Source organism: Haemorhous mexicanus, chromosome 4 (genome assembly GCF_027477595.1).
Source record: "Haemorhous mexicanus isolate bHaeMex1 chromosome 4, bHaeMex1.pri, whole genome shotgun sequence".
NCBI classification, from domain to species: Eukaryota; Metazoa; Chordata; class Aves; order Passeriformes; family Fringillidae; genus Haemorhous; species Haemorhous mexicanus.
In genome coordinates, this window is record NC_082344.1 from 23,031,303 (window position 1) to 23,053,090 (window position 21,788).

General features: G+C 41.7%; 1 protein-coding gene across 9 annotated transcripts in view; it reads right to left on the reverse strand.

Annotated features, from left to right (window-relative positions):
• The window catches only part of FAM13A (family with sequence similarity 13 member A), a 117,187-nt gene that overhangs the window by 28,107 nt on the left and 67,292 nt on the right, over positions 1–21,788 (reverse strand). For 3 of the 9 annotated variants that reach the window (XM_059844094.1, XM_059844092.1, XM_059844098.1), the window contains 6 exons: positions 18,133–18,174; positions 8,529–8,573; positions 6,796–6,975; positions 3,804–3,990; positions 884–960; positions 129–171 (listed from right to left, as the gene is read on the reverse strand). In XM_059844094.1, the coding sequence (XP_059700077.1) occupies positions 129–171; positions 884–960; positions 3,804–3,990; positions 6,796–6,975; positions 8,529–8,573; positions 18,133–18,174 (574 nt within the window). The remainder of the gene's footprint in view (positions 1–128; positions 172–883; positions 961–3,803; positions 3,991–6,795; positions 6,976–8,528; positions 8,574–18,132; positions 18,175–21,788) is intronic. The other 6 variants (XM_059844093.1, XM_059844101.1, XM_059844096.1 and 3 more) reach the window with 5 other exon arrangements.

Here is a 21,788-nt window from a genome sequence, read left to right on the forward strand (position 1 = left end):
GTACATAATAACTCCAAAAAAACCAAAAACAAAACTATATGCATAACTACTTGTTTCTGCTCAATAAAACGTTCATTTAGAGACCACAAAACTGAAACACAAACACAGCAACAAAAAAAAATACTAACCTGAGAATGCCTGAAAAAAACCTCATCGTTTTCACTCTCTTTGCTATAAAAAAACAAAAACAAAAACAAACCAACATATTACAAACACAAAACCAGACTTGTCTTGTAACAAAAACAAGCAGGACTTCTGCACACAACGGTTTTTACATTCTTGCTACTCTTGCACACTCACTAATTCACACAGTAAATGAAGGGACTCTCTGGGCTGCAGCACTTCAAACTGCTAAACTATGCATTTTTTGCTTCCTCTCAGGAGCTTTGAGAACAAGTATGTAATTTAATTCCAGTGCCCTTAATTCAAACCAATACACCTATCCCAACAAATGTAATTGTTGAGAGAAATTGTCATCTCAGGTGAACAGAGTGAGGCTGCACAGCTCTCACAGAAGAGTGAAGCACAAGGGAAAGGGCTGGATTCCCAGCCCAGAGGCCAGGTGAGACAGGCCCTGCATTCCTGTGTGCAGCGTGCTGGTTCAGGTGCTCCACAGCTGATTTCTTTTCAAGTCTGCACCATCAGCACCTTCAGTGACATTCCTATCAGGCTGGGAAAAGAGCCTTGGTGGCATTTGCTGTAGGGCAAAGCCCACACAAGACACACAGTGCCTCCATGAAGCTCTGCTTGGTAGTTAACGTAGTGGGTAATCTGTTCTGTGGCATACATGTCACCCCACAGCTTGGGTGGGAGATCTCTCAGGCTGTACTACAACCACAGGGAAAGGAAAACATAAATGTACATAAAATAAGATTAAAATCACCTTTCTTCAGATAAAATTTCCATGTCATCAGGTCCTGTTCTGTCTACAGGCTTGGATGAGCTAAAGCTTTCCATACTCTGCAATACAGTAAATATTAAAGCAGTAAGATATATATGAGAAACAGATTCAAGCTGCAGGCCATTAAACAGATCAAATACAGAAAGATCCAACAGGATTTCTAGGAAAAAGGTAACACTCACACTACTGCCCACTGCACTAAACAAACCCCACACTTTATTGCCCATAAACTGCAAGAAAACCCAGCTGCTCACTGCTTTGTCTCTTTCATCAGACAACCTCAGATGTCAGAACAGAATAAAGCTGCATGGTACCTTGCCAGCTCCCATTTTACAGACTGACAGACAGCCTAGGCTTGGGAGCAATTCTTTGGTCTGTGCAACTCCTGTAAGAGCAGGCAGCAAAATCCACAGTAACCTCTCAGCAGAACTCCTTCACGTTCGTGTTAGAAAATCCTCCACTTCTCAGCCAAACCCTTCCTTAGTTTCTTCTTAAACAGGCATAAGAATGAAAATAGACTGACTGCAAAGATGTAATGCTGGGCTAATATGAATGCAGGGCAAACAATCCAACTGGTTATGACCTCATGTTCTGAGATTTGTTTTGGCTACCATTAAGAACATTAACACTGTTGAGTACTGTGAGACAAGACATGTGGCCACTTCAAGGACATGTCAAGGCTTTCTACCCTGGGTTTTGGGCAAGTCCCTCTAAAACAGAAGGAAGTGGGTTTCTGCCCTGGCAACTACATGCACAGACTTCTTGGGGCAGCCTTCTCTCATCTGCTACACCTCCAGCCCCATATGGTGACGCAAGGTCAGTCATTCCAGCCTTGCCTAATTTGATTCTTCGAGTCCTACTGATGCCTGGCTAGCATGTCCCTAAAATGCAGTTACAAGCTTGGAATGCTTTGTGGTTGGTTTGCTTGGGAGTCTAAGTGGAACTGACAGTTTCTCCACCGCTGACTTGTGCTTTTGAGCCAGACGCAATCAGACAGCTAAGAGGAAAGCTTCCCCACACTGTCCTACATACTCTTTCAGGCTTTGGAAAAAAGGAATACTCAGAAAAGGGTGTTTAAGGAGAGACAACATCATGAACTTGTTTACATGACAAAGGCCTATTAGTAAATGCTAAGGTGCATGTTATGTTATAATCCAAGTAGGTAGCCTAATTGGGATTATTATTTGATGTGTAAAGGTGTAGCCAAAAGAAAGCTAAACCATCACGTATCCTTCTGGCAGTCTCTGAAATGCAAGTATATAATAAACATACTCATTAAAACTTAAAAAGCAGCTTCTGCTCTTCCAAAACAATAGCAGCATGCTCTCTGCAAGATGTTTCACAATGATACTTGCAGTTGATCATCCCACTCTGACATTTCCTATAGCAGAGCAAGCAAGAACTGCTGGTCATCTTGAGCAATGTGCTTTTAATACAAGATTAGTTCATTTTACACTCTTTTCAGCCTTTGCCCTTCAAGAGATCAAAAAATGAGGGGCAGGGTAAAGTCCAGTGGACACAGCTAAGTTTGAGGACATTTCTTCTGGGCACAGTTGAAAATTTCATGAATGTTTTTCAGGTCTGCAGCAAAAGTGGACACTTCCATTAGTACTTCTTAAATCCTGATAAAAACTCTGATTTACATTGAAACTGCTTTAGACTCCACAGGCACAGAGAAAAGGTGATGAAAAGATCATTAGCACTAGACCTTTGCCTATCTTAAAGTGCATTGCTACAAGCAAAGACAGAAGTGTGAATGTGTCTGTCTCACTCTGCTTTCATGAAGTATCACATGAGAAGATTGTGGATACTGAGCACTAAATTTAAGTTACTAAATTGAGCACAGTGTACAATTTTTGGCATCTTGCCTTCTTTTGATCATAATGAAATGCAAATCCACCTCTCTCTAGAATCTCTGCACAGGGTAAGAATATCAGATCATTGCAATTTTGTGATCTAAACAAAATGAGTCCAAACACAGGTCAGATTAAGAACTTGCTTTCAGCAGGTTCTAAAACTTACTCAAGCATCACTGAAGGAAATGCCCTATAGGTCAGAACAGCGTTTTCACACAGCTCTTGCTGTTCCTGTTAACCATGCAACGCATGCTTGGTGCAAGGACAGCACTTCTGCCACTGCATGCAAACCCTGCGCTGAAGCACAGTGTGGTTTCTCAGCTGCTGACACCCCAGTGTTTGCTCTGGCTGAGAGGGAAGGAAGGTGAACCAGTTTTATTCTACAGCTTGTAGAAGTAGGCAAACTGTCCTCTACTGCAAAGGTCACACAAAAATATGCTGGAAAAGTTCTACAGTATTCCATATTTTTACAATGTTATAATGAAGTCATTGATGTCTTCAGCAAAAGGTGGATAGAGGGATCACCTTTTGGACCAACACACTTCCAAGTGCTTTCCAAATTGCAAGCACCACAGCAAAGCACAGGCTTTAAGGAAATTGCATAAAATACCTTTGCCATCTCATTATCAAGTAGTCACTTGAAATCTAGTTTCAGAGCTTAGCAGGAATATGAAAATAAACTTGAAGTGAACATGAGAACCTACATCTAAGGTTCCAATCTCCTTGTAAGGCTTTTGAAAGACTGGGAAAAAGGCCTATATCCCTTTATGCTTTCCAAAGTGCTTCACCAAATTCAAAAGCAAAAAGCAGTAGAAAGAGAAAATGACTACACATGAAGTATCACAGCAGAAATATGGCTCCTCAGTTGCCTCATCACAAGGGTTACAAGTGTTGGATCCAGTGTTTCTCATAGTCCAAAATTAGGCACTGAGGCCTGTACTGTAGGCAAAAATGACAACCTAAGGGAAACAGATGTGCACTGAAATAAAAAAAGAGCTTTTCCCATCCTAGTAACAGACATCAAATAGTGCAGTGTGCTGGCTTACCACAGGACTGTCCTGATTGTCATTAAGCTCTGAGAGCTTGGTGCTGGATTTCTGCCGTTTTGATTTACTCCTTTCACCAAGGTATCCAGAGCTGGTGTCTTGTAATTTTTCTACATCTTGAGCAGCTAGAATACAATCTTCAAGACTGCTGAATCCAGAGGGAATGTTCTCCTTGTTGACAACTTCCCTAAAAAGAAAAGGGACATTACAGCAAGAGGTTGTTTAAAACACTCTCTCACTACATTTATGGTAGCAATAGAGAACTACGTCATATGGACTGGTGCAGTTCTGGCAGCACCACCTATTCCCTTTGAAACCATTATCTCTGGTTCTGCCCAGTGCAGCCAAAAACACACACTGTGCAATGCTAAATCCCTCCAAGGAGCAAAAGTCAATTGTATACACCTCAGGTGAGAAAGCTGTGAGGATCCATGTTTGGGGTTTGATTCACTTGCCACTAAACCAAACACACAGAAGCCTTCACATGGAAGCTGGACTAGCCCCTGGCTGCCTGTGCAATTTTTATAGACAGTATGAAGCATGTTTTCCTTTGAGACACGAGCTTTTAATTTAGAAAAGTGATTCACAGCTGCGGTCCAGGGATCTCCTTTGGTGCATGACACCGCATAATTGGCCCTCTTACTCATAACTCTCAAATGCAAGAGCAGGACTGGGTGGTGCTATAGCCAAATGCTTGATTTCTATTTGGGAATTACACAAAACATAAAAGGGAATGTACCTCTGCAATGGTAACACAACTGCTAGGACAGAGGACTGTTTTGCTATGTTGGGAAGAGGATGGGACAGCCAGCCCTAAGTCACCACGTGATGCACTCGCTGGGACTCTCTGGGCTTGCAGGGTTTGTGTATGTTTACCAGAAGCCTGGCATATGGCTTATCTTGCCCTGTTGGATCCTTCAGCAGGCAGCTTTCCATTTACCACTTGTTAAGTAGTCCTCCCTCTACTTTGCCCAGCAGTGAAGATGCACATACACATCACTACACCATGGGAACAGGAGAAACACAGGGCATCTCCTTACCCTGCCAGGGGCTAAAGGCAGCTTGCTTACACCTGACACTGAATCTGGAACATTTGCTAACTCTGTGTGGCTGTCTTACACAGTGCTGTGCAACTCCAAAGCCTGCTTTCATGAACAGCAGGAGAACTCATCTAGACTTGACTGGTGTGATATGAAACCAGTTACTCTGCAGTATCTAGATAGTGGCAACATGGCAAGTATTCAGAACAAAAACAAAACAAGAAGGTTCCAGTGACTTTCTGGATGACAGATTCTAGGTTTTGTTGGTGGAAAAGAGATACAAAGAGGTATGATAAATCTCTGACTAAACTTCTAAGATAACCCATTTGCCTTTGTGGAAGTTTTTACAAACCCTTCAGCAGACCAATTACACATTCAGAGCCTGTAGATCATGTAATCTTCAAAGCCTGGGAGTTCACCTATGTGATTTTGTGATAAACACTCTTCCTGCCTGTAGTCCCATTCTGTGACATTACAAATCCTCTTGTGATCCATCACAAGGCAAGGAGATGAAGTCACTAACAATCAAAAAACAACAGAAAGACGTTTTGAAAGGAATTCTCAATTTCAATAATTTACCCAGAGAAATCCCAGCAATCTGACCTAAGGGAACCAGGGAAAACAATTTGGACCACAGCCAGCATCCAAATCTTCCAATGTGCTTTAAATCCTTGGCTCCAGCTTTCTGGACCGAGCCTGAATGACTGTGTCAATCATATCTAGAGGCAGCTCTGTAACTCAATGTTGAAGAAAAGCCCTGCAGTACTATATGCTTCCGAACACGTACACTAGCCAGTCTCTGACCTACTTACCTGAGAAGCCTGTCAGCAGGGCTACTTAACAAGAAAAACTACTTTAGAGCTGCTGCCAGATACTTTGGTGACTTGCAAGAGTCAATTTCCCAGGCCACCTTCACAGTGTATTTTGATTCACTGTGAAAATGGTGCCTTTCTTTTTTCTTCTTTTTGGAACTAAAGATTTTTTGTACAACAGCAGCACTGACACATTTTGGAAAATACCACGGATGCAATATTAACAGGAGGTATCGATGGCTATGAACCCGTATAAAAGTAGCTTCATATAAGAAAGTACAGATCCAATAGAATTTGGGGAATTCAGCACCCAGGAAACAACAAGAGGAGACTAGAGGTTTATTTTGGAATCAACTTCAAATCCTAGCAATCCAATACTGCAGTGAGGCATACACATTCCTTACAAGAACCAGTGCTGTGTTACAGATAAACACATGAGTTGAACCTGGCCTTATCTGTGCTACAGTTTCTCAAATACGAAGCTGTGGTGGTAATACATTTGTACCACACAATACATGTCTCAGCTAGAGGACTATGAATGGAAAAACAGGTATTGTCTTCACTCTTTGACAGACATTTAAGGAAATTCACTACTAAGTCATGTTTAAACTTTGTGGAATAAGGTGAATAAAAAAAAAAATCTTAGATTCTGATTAACCAAAAGGAAGATTTTTCTAATTTCAGACAAACTCCCAAGTCTCCTCACTAAACCCAAACACAAGCTGTGCCTCCACACACAAAAGTGGAACTTAATCTCATTTTTGAAGACATTCTGAATTCAGAAAAGCAGCCGAGCCCAATGCTTTTATCTAAAAAAAGTTAAAGGCAGCAGCCAACTGCTGCCAACTGCTTGGGAAATTCCACTAATGCAACAAATACCGTAAGTCACCAATTCCAAATACTGTAATTAAAAACTTGACTGCATAACCCCCTAGATTCTTATCATGCTTTGCCCCACTCCATGATCTAGCAAACTCTACATTTCCCAGCTCTGACTGATGCAATGGAGCTCTGCACGGGCACTGCAGTCAGGGCAAAGGTCAGTGCCTTTCATAACAGAACGCAGCATTGCCTTGATAAGAAGAGATGACTGGGGTAGACTTAAATATATTTTCCAAAACAAAGAAACCAGGCTCATACATGTCTCTGTTTCTCCAGGCTTCCTCCTGCTCTTTGTGGTGTCGCCTCCTCTGCCTGGCAGACACATTAGAAGAGGCTGAAGACGTCCCGGCTTCAGAGTCCTCTGAACTCTGGCCGCCTGAGCCATGAACATCAAAGAGATGCTGCTCCACGGCTGAGCGGATTGTCTTCTCTAAATACCTGTCAAGCCGAAAAATAAGGTCAATTGAGCTCAAAGATTTGGTGGAGCTCCCTCTCTGCAACAATAAATAAAACAAGGGTATCTGTGGGTTATGTTTTCTTAGGATGGCAGCACAAAATGTTCCAGTGCTACGTCATATGCAAAGAGCAATGCCAAAATCTTCAGATACCCATTGGTTCAAGTCCCTCAGAACAGCTGAGCCTTCCCAATTAACATTGCTCTTTTTATTTCTAGGGATGTCTGAAATTTCAGTAAAACAAGTAATTTTACTTACTGCAACTACAGACATTGGTGCCTGACTTTCATCCTCCACTTAAAAACCCCTGCTGTGACAAAACTGCATTTGATACCCAGCCACGCTGACAGGGGTCAAGTCTGTTGTGCAAAACAAGCTCAGTAAGGCAATGGATCATCACCTGCAAGAAGACGATTCACTGCTGGCTCACAGAGGGATGACAATATGCAGTAGCTCACTACGAACTCCTCACCTACATTGTGACCAAGCATGGGTTTTGTTCTGAGTTAATGACATTTTTACACATTCTTGGGCCACATTCTTGTGCATCCACAGCCACCCTGACACTGGTGTGAGACCACTCTCACACTCAATGCACTAAGATGGCTTCAACACACGACACCACAAGAGAGTCCCTGCAGTTGCATCAGTTAAAGGTGTGGAACTACTTGAATTTTCAACACAAATGAATTTTTGTTTTGGTACTGCCATTCTCTTCCCTTCCTTCATCAGAGAAAGCTTTTATGGGAAAAAGATTTTTTTTTTTTTCAAAGAGATCATACAGAAACACATTTTTGTATACATCCCCATCCCATCTCTGTTTCTTGCAATGCTTTAAGCAGTCACTGAAGAATGGGTTTTTCAAACTTTTATGTGCAAAGTCCATGTATGGCTTGTACTGTTTTTTCCATAATTAAAATATTATTTCAGGATTTGCTGGTTAATTTTCAACTGAGCAGCTACAGTATGGGAATCTGTGCTTGGGCTCATTTCTCCTTTACAAAAGCTGTGCCAAGTTGCTATACTTGAAAGCCTGCTGAGACTGCAGTTCCTGGAAAAGTCAGAAGACCGTAGCAACTGCAAAAGCCCAGATGGTTTAACTAGACAAGTATGTCACTATTGACAAAAATCAGTTCTGCAAACCCATCAGCCACTGGGAATTCCCAGATCCAGCAAAGAAGCCAACTCATTTTAGCTCTGCTCCTCCCAGTTACAGCAGCAGGGTCAGGTCACGTCCACTGCTGGGATGCAACAGGGAGCAAACAAGACCAAGAAGATGACAAAATGCAAAAAACTTCTCAAAATATGCAAGTTCTGCCTAAGCAAAACATCACAGGCACACTGAGCAAAGAACCAAGGGCCTGAGAAGTCTTCAGGAGGAAGTGATTTATTATCATTGTAGATTAATTGCTTCGGGAAACAGTGTCCCTTTATTTGTTTATGTAAGAACAACTCTTAAAGAGAAATCAAAGAATAACCAGCAATACTTTATAAAGCTCCAAGAAAGATAGCTACAAAATTGTAAAAGACACTTACTCTCCTGTATCAGGAACGCTGCTACTGACTTGTGATACGTGGGTACTGTATAAAAGGAAAAAAAAAAGAGGAGAAAGGTAGATCTTAATATCAAAACAAGGTTTTAAAACCTCTTGCTCTTTGCAGTGCTAAGATTCAAAGGTCTGAGCTGTCTCAACAACTGTGTACACAAGTCACAGGTTTTCCCCTTAAGGAATTTTCACTCCCATTGTGACGTGGCACATTTTGACAAGTCAATATCCTCAACAATTAATTTCCCTGTCATTCCCATAATATGGGCAAAGGTCTAACAGCAAGTATTTCAACCTCAACATGGTACAGATTTTTTCTTTTCTTGTGGGCTTTCTGCTGTTGATGTTTTAGCCTCATGACAGCAGTCTTTGCCTTTTGAAGCTGACTTGAAAATGTATACACTTAATATTTAACTGCTCTCTGTTTAACTACTCTCTCTTTGAACATGCTCAAAGAACATATTCATATTCTTTGCTTCACATTTTAAAAAATGAAATCTATGCATGCTTCTCTGGTTTCTACCTTGGTCTGTTATCAGGTTCAGGAAGAGCTGACACAAATGTAGATGTTATCACTTGCTGTTCAGAGCCCTTCTGAACAAGCTGACCTGGCACAGGTGTCACCGCTTTCTTCCCTCTGCCAAGCTGAGTCCCATCCTGCCCCTTCTTCATCCACTGACTCAGCTGACTCAGCCTTGCAGATAAGGTGACACTGCCTATTCATTCTTCCTGTGACCTCCCTTGAGTCAAATAAACTAGGGGCCTAGGGGTTTCATTTCAAATTATCTCCGTATCAGCAGAGTACAACTGGCTGATAAATCCCAGTGACGTGTGGTCAGGGTACAAAAACCAAGCTGGATGCAAGATGTTCTTCCTGCCAAAATAGCCACTCCTTGTTTTCAGTCTTCACCAGTTTCTCTAAAATCATTTCACTGCAGAACCATCAACAGCTGATTTGCCTTTGCTACCCAAAGGCAAATTCTCTCTGCTTCTCTTGAATACTTTGCAGTTCACTGTATGGAGCTAGAGCCAGCTAAGAATAACCACTCAGATAACCACTCTGTGGCTTTACTGGGCTTGAGTGTCACTTGGGCAGAAGGCAGGCAACAGAGGAAGAGAAAGGTAAATGAGGGGTCACTGCAGCTAATTTAACAAAACCAACAAACCAGTGTGACTCCTCCCCACAAACATCCAGCTGCAAATCCCACTTGCACTGTGCTGCAGGCTGAGCTGGTGTGCTCACACACACACACACCCTTGCCAGTCCCTTCTTCACTCAGTGCTACTCTCCAGTCCCAGCACAGGTCACTGGAGTGGTGGCACACCAGGAAAGCAGTCATGGACTTGCCAGTATGTTCCACATTACCTGAGCAGTTGTGCCATACAGATAATTTCATGAAGACATGCAAACAACTATTACTGTACCTATTATTACAGATAAAATATCTGCATAGAGCAAACAAAATTTGCAAGATCACACTCTTCCCACATCTAACATCTAGACTATCAACTACAGGATAGCATTGGAATTTGAAGTGCACATGCTTTCCGGTTTGCTTACAGGAACTATGTGACCTCTTCCAAGGCCAAAACTATTTTTTAAGACTTGGTCTCCCATGGAGACATATTAGAAAGTAAGGTGCAAGTGCGCTAATGTGGGCTAACCCACATTATAAGATACAATTCATATGCTTGCTACAGCTCCTACACTCATGGGAGTAGACTGATGCTGTATCACCTTTTTATAGCTCCTACATGCAAGCCAAACTGAATGAGGCTGTCTTCCATATCACACTTTTCTTCTCTGTTTTCATGCCAGGAAAGTGGTAGCGGAGAGGAAGAAAGGATTGTTTGGATTTTAGCTTTTTAAAAACAGCCCTAGGATATAGGTTTACTTATTCCTACCAATACAATTTTTTCTAACACTCAGTACATTCTAATTCACTGTGTGATTTAGTTAGTTAGTTAGTTAACTAGTTAGTTAGTTAACTCTGTGCTTTACTAACAATAATTCAGTTTTAAGTACACTAGTATGACTAATTTTTAATGATGCATAACAATTAATCTACTGTATCTAGAAAAGCCCTATTCAGGCAATAGAGATTCTGTAAGAAAGACAGTAACATGGTGATTTTCAAACTACTGACAAATAACAAGGAAGTATATATCCTACACATGCCAGCTGAGTGGATGACTACAAAGTGAAGCTCTGATATTCTGATTTTATTGTACTGAATCCAAGTTTATCCTTAGCTGTGTGATAAGTTAATGCTCTTTCATTAGCCCCCTCTCAATAAGATAGAGATTTTAAATCAGAGTTTTTCTAGATACACTAACTTCCTTTCCACAGTTGGTAATTTTTCTGGCTATTTCATTTTGAAGCTTAATTTAAATGTGTTGCTAAATTGTTTACTTACTCTCCACCAACGTTTCTTACACCAAAGAACTTCACATCCAAAACAAATGGTGGAGGGGAGAGAGTTACACAGTGCTTTTAGGATTCGAGCCTTCTGCAGGACAGAACAGGCACTGCAAGAGCACGTTGGCAAACGCAGGCAAAGACACCACCCCGTAAGGACTGCAGAGCCCAGACGAGCAAGCAGGCAGGCAGGGTGTATCCTGCGGGGTTTTCCAAACTTCTTGGGTGGCAGAAGCCGCTCTGCTGTTGGATTTCTGGGGAGCAGGCAGGGCGAGCCATGCCTGAAGAGCCCTCTCGGCTCTTGTGCCCGCCTGCGCAGGCAGCTGCCCTGCCCAGTAAATCATGCGGACAATGGAACTCATGCTCTGCTCCAGTTCATTATTTTCTCCTCACATCTGCTCCATTTCACTGATCTGTACGGTCAATTATCTCCACAGCTAGATTATCTTTATTAGATTATGCAGCTGCTATTGCAGAGCATGCTGAGAAATACCAACTTCTCATAGAAAGTACAGGTTCTCCTCAGGTGACTGAAGGCAGCAGGACAACTTTCCAGTGCTGGGGGACTTTTACTTTCAGAAAGCCAGCCAGAAAACCTTCATAAAGGCACACAGCTGTTTTAAGTGTTATGAACTTTTGAACTGGTTTCTTATGACCCTCATGCTTCTCCTTCTGGGAAGTCTGACCTCTAGCACTTCCCAGTTTTGTCTAACTTGTTTACCCAAGTCTTTTGCTCACTTTCAGAGGTGCTCTATCAGCTCTAGATAATGTACACTTCACACGTAAGGCAAACTCTTACTGCATGGCCTCCTTTTTTCTGTTTCAACCCCCAGGACAAGAAGGTGCTATCTTCCATCACCATTAAATCTCACCTGCACTCCCTAACTAGTCCTCCCTAAGTTTAAAAGATGTGTACCAGAGTGAAGATTATCTCATGTAAGGCCTGCAGCTTGCCTGGTCTGCGTTGGGCATCTTGTGATAGCAGATGCTGGATATCAATGAGGTGGATATTCTCCTGATTTCTTTCATTCATGCCACTATTGAGCAAAGTACCTTAGCATCTAGACAAAAAGAGTAACAAAAAAACATCAAACAGAGCAAATTAGAAAACTGACATACTGGCATAGGGTTTTCCCAGACTGGGTTTTCATTTATGAAGTAATTTAATTAATTCTTGACAATACCTAATGGCCTAATTCATAGGCTGTACTTGCAGTCTGGTACTAAAGTCACCTGTTGCTGAGATGTATTTACAGTCCATCCCCTTTATTCTGGAAGCAAAGGTGGCTTTTGTTCTTGTTTTTGCTTTTTTAAAGCCAAGTACAACAGTAAGAAAGCCTCAATAGATGCAAAAATTTTTTACTGTTTTGCTATTCCAGCAAGGTTGAGGATATTTAAATGGCTTTGACATAACAGATGGGAAATTCTTGAAGTCCTCCTGAACATAGTATTTCAATTCCTGATCTAGGAAGTTCCTATTCATAGGTATTTATATGGTCTAAATGCTGTCCACTCTCCACACTGTGACATGCAATACTGCATACTCACATGGGATCCCTTTTAAGGCAACTACTTTATTTGACACACTTTCACCAAAGTGTGGTGACGGCATACAAAATGTGAAAATAATTAGTTTGAAAACAAAACAAAAGGGGTGTGCTCTTAGTTACTGGGATGTTCCATCACACAAGGGGCATGCTTTCATTATTTTCTCAGCACCTTCACACTCTCACAAGCTCAGATCAAATTATGCCTCCTTTAAACATGGTAAATTATTTTTTACACTATGTTACTACACAGAAAACTAACCCCACTAAAAGCAACTTTATTCAGGATTCCTAATGATTTTCACTTGCACCTCCTTTATGACAGATGCACACTGACACCTACTGCTTGGAGCAGAGACAACTCTGCAGGGGATTCATAGAAGCCCCATGATTCAGCCTGGTGAATCTGCATGTCTGTGTCAGTGTAGTCTTCCCTGCAGAGCAGGGAAATAATCCCCAGGGAGCCTCAGAGCTGCATGGCAGCCAGGCACCCAGAGCAGGGACACCCAGTGGCCTGGTGGTTACTTTCACCAGTGCAGGTGTGAAGGACCTGAACACACACCACATTTGTGATGGAGCCCAGCACTCCTGTGCACTTAGGATCTCTTATGGCACATCCCATGGAGGGGGAAGTGTTCAGAGGGAAGGTAGCCATGCAAATTTCTCAGCAAGTGTGAAATCCAGAGCAAAGTTTTCTAGTTTCTTCAGAAAACTGACCTGAGAACAAACAGCATAAAACACCTTATCCAGTAAACTTCAGGGTAAGAATACCTGACCTGCATTATTTAAGGAGTTGTCTCAAATAAAAACTGTTGTAAGGAGAAACAGCCAGTTGTACTGAATAATGCCTGCAGGAGTACTTCTAGGAAAAGAACCAGGCAAAACTGTCCAATGCCTCGCCCAGCACTCATGGGTATTTAATGCAATCTTTGGCACTGCTTGTGATGTCAGGTCTCATTGCAATTTCAGTTTAATGCTCTGAATGCTAACAAGGAAGCTCCACACTACAAAGCTTTTGCTTTTCTTCCCTGTAATACCCCTCTGGCTTATCTCAGGACATACCCATCAGGGAGCTCCTCTGAAAGCATCTACATGACTAACATCACATCTAAGGCACACAGGCCAGCACAAAGCATGCCTGAAGATTCCCTGCCTTCTGAGAACTCACTGCACACATAGAGTGGAATTCTGCTTACAGAGACTTACTGCTTCATTAACTGAAACTGCTGAGTGTTTCTCAGTACTCATTACTCAAACATCCTGCATCTGATATTCACAGTTTCACTAAAGAATTATACAAGAAACACTTTTTAACAATCTCAACTCCATTTACCACAAGGTTTTGTTATTACAGAAGGTTTTGGAATGTAAATGCCCTTCAGGCATGACTCCCTGGAACAATCAATCACGTAGCAAGGTTTTCCTCCTCTTTTAACAGTATAGAAATCTCCTTACCTGGTACTGAGCACAGCTGAGCCAACAAATTATCTAATCAAGGACTACAGAGAGGGAGAAGATAAATCTGGTCAGCAGTAGGTGAACTGATTTGAACCCCAGGGCCCTCAAACTGGTGAAGCTGACATCATCCTTATTATGCCAAATGAGATAGGACTCCAGCTATGAAATTATTAATTTTCTGCCCAAATAGATTATTAAACTATTTGTACATATCCTCTCTTGCATCAGTATCATTATTAACATAAACATCCTCCCTTCTCTGTCTAAAACTCAGGTGGAATATGTGTGCTCTGGTTAATTTCTTACAGTAGCTAGGATCTCCATGCTCTTTTCTCCATCTTCTAACAGTCTTCCCATTTCTTTAATCATCTTCACAAACCTAAAGCTACTGGAACATGAGTGACTTGAAAATGTTTAAGGCTCACCTGTCTCTTGTACAGGGGTACCCATACTTCTAAGTGTACTGAAAATGCTTCCTTTATATATCCACTGTCATATGATTATTTCAGCTTAGGTATTTTTATCCCATACTTCCCTTTCATCCCTCCACGAACAACTATGTTCACATCTTTTTTTCCCCCCGGCACTTACAAATGTGAGGAACGCCCCTTTCAGGGCAAGATTAGACCTCAGGTATATGACTTTATTATTTATGTTATTATTTCTTTTGGTATACATCTTAAATTTGATGCTTATCTTTATAAATATATATGTAAATATCTTTTATATATATATGACTGTGAGATATTTTATAACTATATCTATATATCTCACTCTATATACTATCTCACTGTCACATATTTTCTCCCAGAGGACACTGCCAACCCATTCACCCTCCTAAATTTCTGCTATAAGCTCAATCAATGAACATGATTTGACTTTATTATGCTAATGGCTATCAAGGAAAAGAAGTTCATGTCACTAAAGGATCTCCAGCAGCAATCCCCTTCCTTTCCTACCAGCAGTATCTATAGGTCTCACCTCCTCCCTACCCATGTTTAAGTTCTAGTAATCATGCCCACTTTTTCCATATAGATGGCATGATATAAAACATTTTGCTGACATCAACATATGAGGTCCTTTTCTTTCACTCTCTGGAAGTCTTTTAAAAACTAACATGATTGTACTGGTGTTACCACTCTTTACAAACCCATGTCACATTTTATCTCATTTACTGCTTACTCTCATACTGCTACAGATTGTTTATTCCCTTACAAAGTAGCAGTGGTGATAAAGTCTTCTCTTACCCAATATTGAAAGGAAAAAAACCCAAACAATCAGTGTCATTTTAAGAAATAATCTATTTATTGGTGGCAGTTCTGACTTAAAAGTGACCTTCAGCATTTGTCTTATTGTTAAAACATCAACCAGGGAAACATCTCAATTGTTAGCTGACATGGTACAGCACTGAATAATCAAGCCTGATTTGATCCTACTAGAACTGATTTATGGAAGATGTGCTGGTTTTGGCTGGGGTAGAGTTCATTTTCTTCCCAGTGGCTGGTGTGTGGCTGTGTTTAGGATCTGTGCTGAACATGGGGTTGATAATACAGAGATGTTTGTGTTATTGCTCAGCAGGACTTACAGCCAAGGCCTCTTCTGCTTTTTGTACTGGCAGGGAATTTAGGGGTGCATGGAAGGCTGGGAGAAGACAGAGCCAGGCCAGGTGACCCAAACTGACCAAAGGGATATTCCAGACCATGTGACATCATGCTCAATGTGTAGAGTGGGAGGGAAAAGGAGGAAGGGGAGGGGACATTTTCAGTGATGGCATCTGCCTTCCCAAGTAACCATTACATGTGACAGGGCCCTGCTCTCTGGAGATGGCTGAACACCTGCCTGCCCATGGGAAGCACTGAATGAATTCCTCATTCTGCTTTGCTTGTGTGCATGGCCCTTTCCTATTAACCTATCTTTATCTCAACCCACAAGTTTTCCAGCTCTTACCATTCCAGTTTTCTACCAAATCCTGCTGGTGGGGGACTGAGCAAAGCAGCTGGTTGCTGGCTGGGGTTAAACCATGACAGAGGGACACAATGTTCCTTCCATCTGGCAAGAGCCAAGTATTATGCAGTGTTTGGAAGCTAAAGAGCTCTTGTTCCCACTTACTTAACTTGTTGTATAATTATCTATACGGAATTACTGCATTAACACAGCAGTGACTGCCCTGTGCTCAAATATTCATGATTCACTTGAAGGATTACTTGAGCAGTATTTCAAGCTATATAAGTGTGGCTGGTAGTAACAGAAATAGATTTGACCATCAAACAACTAAAGCAGACAGTCTTCCCTTCCTTGCCCATGGTGTGAAATGCAATTCCTACATATGTTATGCACAGCCTCTGGGGCAACAACCTGAGCTTTCAAAGTTACACAGAAAAAACTGGCCACCCACTCAAGTTCTCAGTTGTTGAAGCACCAGGAATCGCCCAGCCAGCACCAGCTCTCCTGCCAAATTAACTGCACTTGGCAACTGACCTCAGGATTTCAGATGTGTTACAAACAGAAGCAAGACTTACAAGCTGTTCCCTTTATTTACAAGTAACTGTATCCCAGCAATGTTACAAAAGACACGGGCTTGGCAAGAAGCCTGTGTATCAAGGTGTGCAGCTCTCTCCCTGCTCCTACCAGCCATTTCTTCACTTCCCAGCTATGTGTTTATTCCTGACTGTTCCCTTCCTATTTGCAAGACAGATTCCCATGGAAACCCATCCCTTCATTTCAGTGGACACACTCAGTCTTTGTTCTCCCCCCTCATAAGCCTACATCTCTATTTAAGATGTTCAAATTTGCTCCCCTCCTCTCAGAAATGTCCTGCTTTGGTATCAGTTTTCTCAGGTCCACTCCTTGTTCCCCATCTCTCCTTGGTGATCTTGACAAGGTTAGCCAAAGAAAATCTTCATGGATCATCTTTCTATAATCCAGGAAAGGGCTTGGAAGGACAGTTCTGAGCAGTAAGACAGATGGAAATGTAATGAAACCCTAAAATCATTTGAAGGTCACATTTAGCCAGAAAGAAAAACAAAGGGGCAGACAACTTTCAATGGAAAGGTATGAAGATTTAAACTAGGAAAAATTTGAGACAGGGGAATGTATGTATGCAGCTACAAAATAATCTCCTGAAGGAAAAGGCAGAATTTCCTTTGACAATTTGAAGCTTTGGAGGCACAGACTGAGTAACATCTGCACAACAGGATTGCAGGGAATGACAGTGCATCAACCCAGGACCATGCAACCAGGCTAGTCCATGAACAATTCCCTGACAGACATTTCTGCACAGTATGCATTAACTGCACTCCTTCTATGCTTCATGTTAGAAAAATTCTTTAAGAAAAAGCCCAAGCTACAAAGATAAACAGAAAAATATGCCAGAGATTAACAAATTTCAGACATCACTGTAAGAATTCCAATTATCACTGTTCTCACAAAAAGCACCACTGGGATTTCTTTTTATTTGTTTAAATTCTGTAGAGATCAAAGAACCCAATTATAATACCTGGCCCTTCCTCCTCTGCAGACCTTCATTGTTAATTGCTCTGGCTCCTGTTCTTCCACTAAGTATAAATGAAAGCACTGGAACTGAGCCTGCTACAGAAGCAAGCAGAGCAAACTTTCACAGATGTCAACAGAATTAGACCCCTTTTACGAGCAGTGACTTTGCCCTCCAGTTGGCAAAACAAGAAACAATTTGTTCAAATGCAGCATGAGCACCATTCCCTCCAGTGAGGCTTGCTGGGTACCCAGGCACTCTCCTGCTTTTCTAGGCTGCAGCGGGGAACTGGATGGGCTGCTGAGTCACCATCTGGTTCCTGGTTTCTTTCTGAGCAGCACAAGCTGCCAGTTCCTCAAATCCTGTAGCAGCCATCTCTTCTGTGCCTGCAGATAAGCTACTCGGGCATCTAAGATATGTAACAAACCAAAGTAAAGAGGAAAACCACGTCCACCTTGTAATAAAGACCTTAAACCCTGGGCCCCCTCTCTAAATACAAAAGAATCACAACGGAGATGGTATCTACAAAGACTCATGCCACTAAGTGAGCAATAATTACTAATGTAAAATTAATGCTCATTTTGATTACAGTCTGTTCAGCACTTCTGAACCCCTCCCCATTTAATTCCAATAAGGAGTCAATCCCACACAGAAAAATAAATGAAAACTGAGTAAATACCTCATGTAGAAGGGTGACATAGGCCGCTCATCTTCTTGGGAGCTAAAAACAAAATATATTTTGTAAGTTAGTATGCAGCTCTGACTTGTATTTGCAGCTCAAGATACTTGCTCTTAAAAAGCAAATATAAGAAAAATGAAACTGCACCCATTACAGAGGTAACACTTAAGTCTGTTTTGTCCTCTGGTTGATGCATGGAAGAAAGCTTTAAGTTACTTTCCTTAAATCTTGGCAATCCAATTCATTTCCCAATGTCCACAAATGTGGCGTAACAGATCTCCTGCTAGACAGCCAGGAGTCCTTCTGACTCTGCAACAGTGCTAGGGCTATTCCCATAGCAACAATAAAGCATTTTGCCAGGAAAACCAAGAGAGTCCTTTGCTGTCTGCTGCTCCAGAATGAAACAATCTGCCTATTAAAGCCAAATTTGGGAAAAAAAAACCAAAGGACATCTTTAGTAACCAAAGAAACAACCATGGCCACAGGTGTATGCATGAGGCTACCTATTCCCCAGTTTTATCAATCCTGTGGAAAGTTTATCTGAATGACATTTCTGTAGGCTTGAGATCAGGGATTGCCACTGGCTGGTGTGGAGGTCCCCTGACAAAATGTTTAGTTGTGTTTTAGCTGTCAACTGGCCTGGCCCAAACATAACCACCTGGCAAGTGACTTACCAGCCCTGACCCAGCTCATTGTACCTGTGCTGGCACAAGGGTAACAATCAGCTGGGACACAGCATCACACATCATCTCTTGAATTTGGAAGGATTTTATTTATTGGCTTATAAAAGCTGCTCTAAACACTCGATAAATGAGAAAGGAACGTTGCTGTAGGATTTGCAACTTTCTGCATCTTCCATTGGAGCCAGCATGAAGCTCCCTCAGCAAGATGAGCTGAAACTGGCCTGCAGCTAGGTAAGTACCCTACCCTCACACTGCACAGAGCCAGAGGCAGATTCAACCATGGCTCATTTCCAACCCAGCCATTGTTATAACAGATCAACAACTATGAACACCAAATTCACTGAGGGGAGCAGAGCATAAGGGAGAAGGCAAGATACAAGGGAGTCAAAAAGGCAGGCTGACAGATAAGCAAGGCAGTGTTCCAGAGAAATAATCACAGGGTTTCAACCCCCCAACTAGAATATGGAAAGATTCACAAACAAACATCTACAGAAAAGACCTTAAAGGACAAGATGCAGGAAACCTAATTTGAAGGTAACACCAAACACCACAGACCAGAAGGAAGAGAAACTGCCTCTGAAATCAGTGTGACCTGCCAAAACTTCATCACCTCTGAAAGGCAACAGTGACTGGACAGCTTTCAGCAGCTCCCCAAGAAGACTGGGAACACAGCTGCTACTGGGAACCTTGCTGCCACTCCCACAAGCCTGTCTTCAGTAGCCTGAACAAGGTGCAGTGCCCAGAGCTGCTGCTGCTCCCAGAGCCAGGCAGGACACAGCAGGTGGAGAGTGCCTGCCTGTCAACTGAGGCTAACAGCACCTGAAGAGTCTTCATGAGAAACTGCTACAGCTTTGAGACTGCCTAGAAAAAGCTGATGGAAACATGGAAATACCCATTACTGCCTTCCCTGAAGACAAACTGCAACAAAGACATGGGTAGGAACCTCTGCCAGGTAAAGCTCCCTCCCCTGATGGCATGCAGTCTCCCAGCCTGCATGCATGCTATCTTTATTTGGCACTCAGAGAGTATTTTTTAAGTGCAAAGAAAGCACTTCAAACTCACAAAGCTGCTAATGAAGTTTTTTGCTATGTTCAGTTCACTGCATTAAGAGCTGTACTTGTAATCTTAATGCAAACAAATCCAAGTAGTGGACAGAAAACATGAAAAATTGTTTCTCACATAAATTAAAGTTCTCAGTGCCATCAAGATTTCTGTGCATTAATGCAACTTCACATGACAACATCAAATGCTGCTTTATGTACATGTGGCAGTTGCTCAGGCCACACCAACCATGCTTTCTTTTCCATCATAAACAGCCCTCCTTATTTCAAGGTTTGTAATTAACTTCCAAATCAAAGCAGCACAACCATACAAAGTCCAAATAATCTTTTACATTTATGCTCCCAATGTTTGTTTTGACAGAGCAGATGGAAAAGTATTATTCAGCAGGGACTCTGAATCCTCTTGCATTTCCTTCCCTTTCTTCCACAGCAAATGCAACTGGATGCTTCTTAAGTTCAAGCAAGTTTTCCAACTGCACAAACATTTATCCACCCATACAATGAATTTGAGGAGAAACAAATATTTTAAGCCCATTAGCAGGGAATGGCAGAGAAAGAAGCTCTTACAGAAGTCAGAAAACAAATATCAGTTTCATTTAGATCATCAAGTGTCAAGATTTCACATGGTTGGTAATAACTGTAGCTGTTAAAAACCTCTCTTACTCAATAGTGGTTCATAGTTTTACATGTGCAGCAAATGAGCAGTAGCTGAATTTGGGGTGAAGACCTCCAACCTAACTAGTATGAAGCCCAGTATGGACATAAAAATCTTCTACATTTCTACCTTGCCCAGCAAAGAACTTATCCATTAAATAAACATGCTTAGCAGTGAATTAAATTTTGGGGGATTTTTTTGTTTGGCTGGATTTTTTTTATCCTCAAAGTTTTGTCCGGATTTACATATGCTTTATGTCTAGAAGGCAAGAAATAACTTAAAAAACCTCCAGTTATTTATTCAGTTATCACCGATTACCTGGCCAAGCAGGTGGGTGCAAAATACAGCAGCCTCTTTTTTCTCAAGCATAAAAATAGCTCCCCTAAATCCAGGGATTAAACAGAAATTAATCGCTTCCATGAAATACTTGGGAGATTACCTGACAACTTCCTTCCTGCTAAAAACCAAAACAAACACCAGCCAAACTAAGAAAAACCAAACCAAACATAAAACCCATAACAAACCACACTTGTTCTGTCTGTTTCATGGGTAAAGTAATATTATGTATGTTTGTGACCACCATTGAAATAATAGAAAGTTTGTCAGACTGGAAGGAACACCCAGCAGTTAGTTTAGCACATCTTGGGATTATCAGGCACATCCTTTCTGGTTTTGAAGAAGGAAATAGGAAAGCCTAACTGCAAAATGATGAATTTCCTTTACAGAAAGAGAGTTACCCTTTTTTGCCTCCCTCTTTTGCAACAGGAATGTTAGAGGCAATGTTACATTCACTCCTCACATCCTTAAACAGGTAATAATGTTTGGTTGGTTTTTTTTTCCTGACGTCTCATAGAACCATGGAATCACTGAGAGTGAAAAAGACCTCTCAGAACAAGTCCAACCTTTAAATCACCTTGCCCTGCAGGCAGAATAAGGGAGGTGCTGAGCCTGTTGCAGAACACCCAATTACACTGAAAGTTCCCAATTTATTTAGGTGCATAAGGAATACCCCTGTCTCAGCCCCTCTCCTCGCTGGCCTGAGCTCCCACTGCAGGTCAGAGCGGCTCAGGGTCCTTCCTCCTTGTTTCATTTGCACTTAACCAGCAGCAGCTCTTCTGTCTTAGCTTCCTGGCACTGGAACTTCCCTTACAAAGCTACTGCTGCTTTCCTACTCCACATCTCTTTTCAAAACTTCAATGGGAAATTTAGTCGATGAAATTTAGAAAAAAATACTCCAGATTTCAGCTTTGTGGGGGT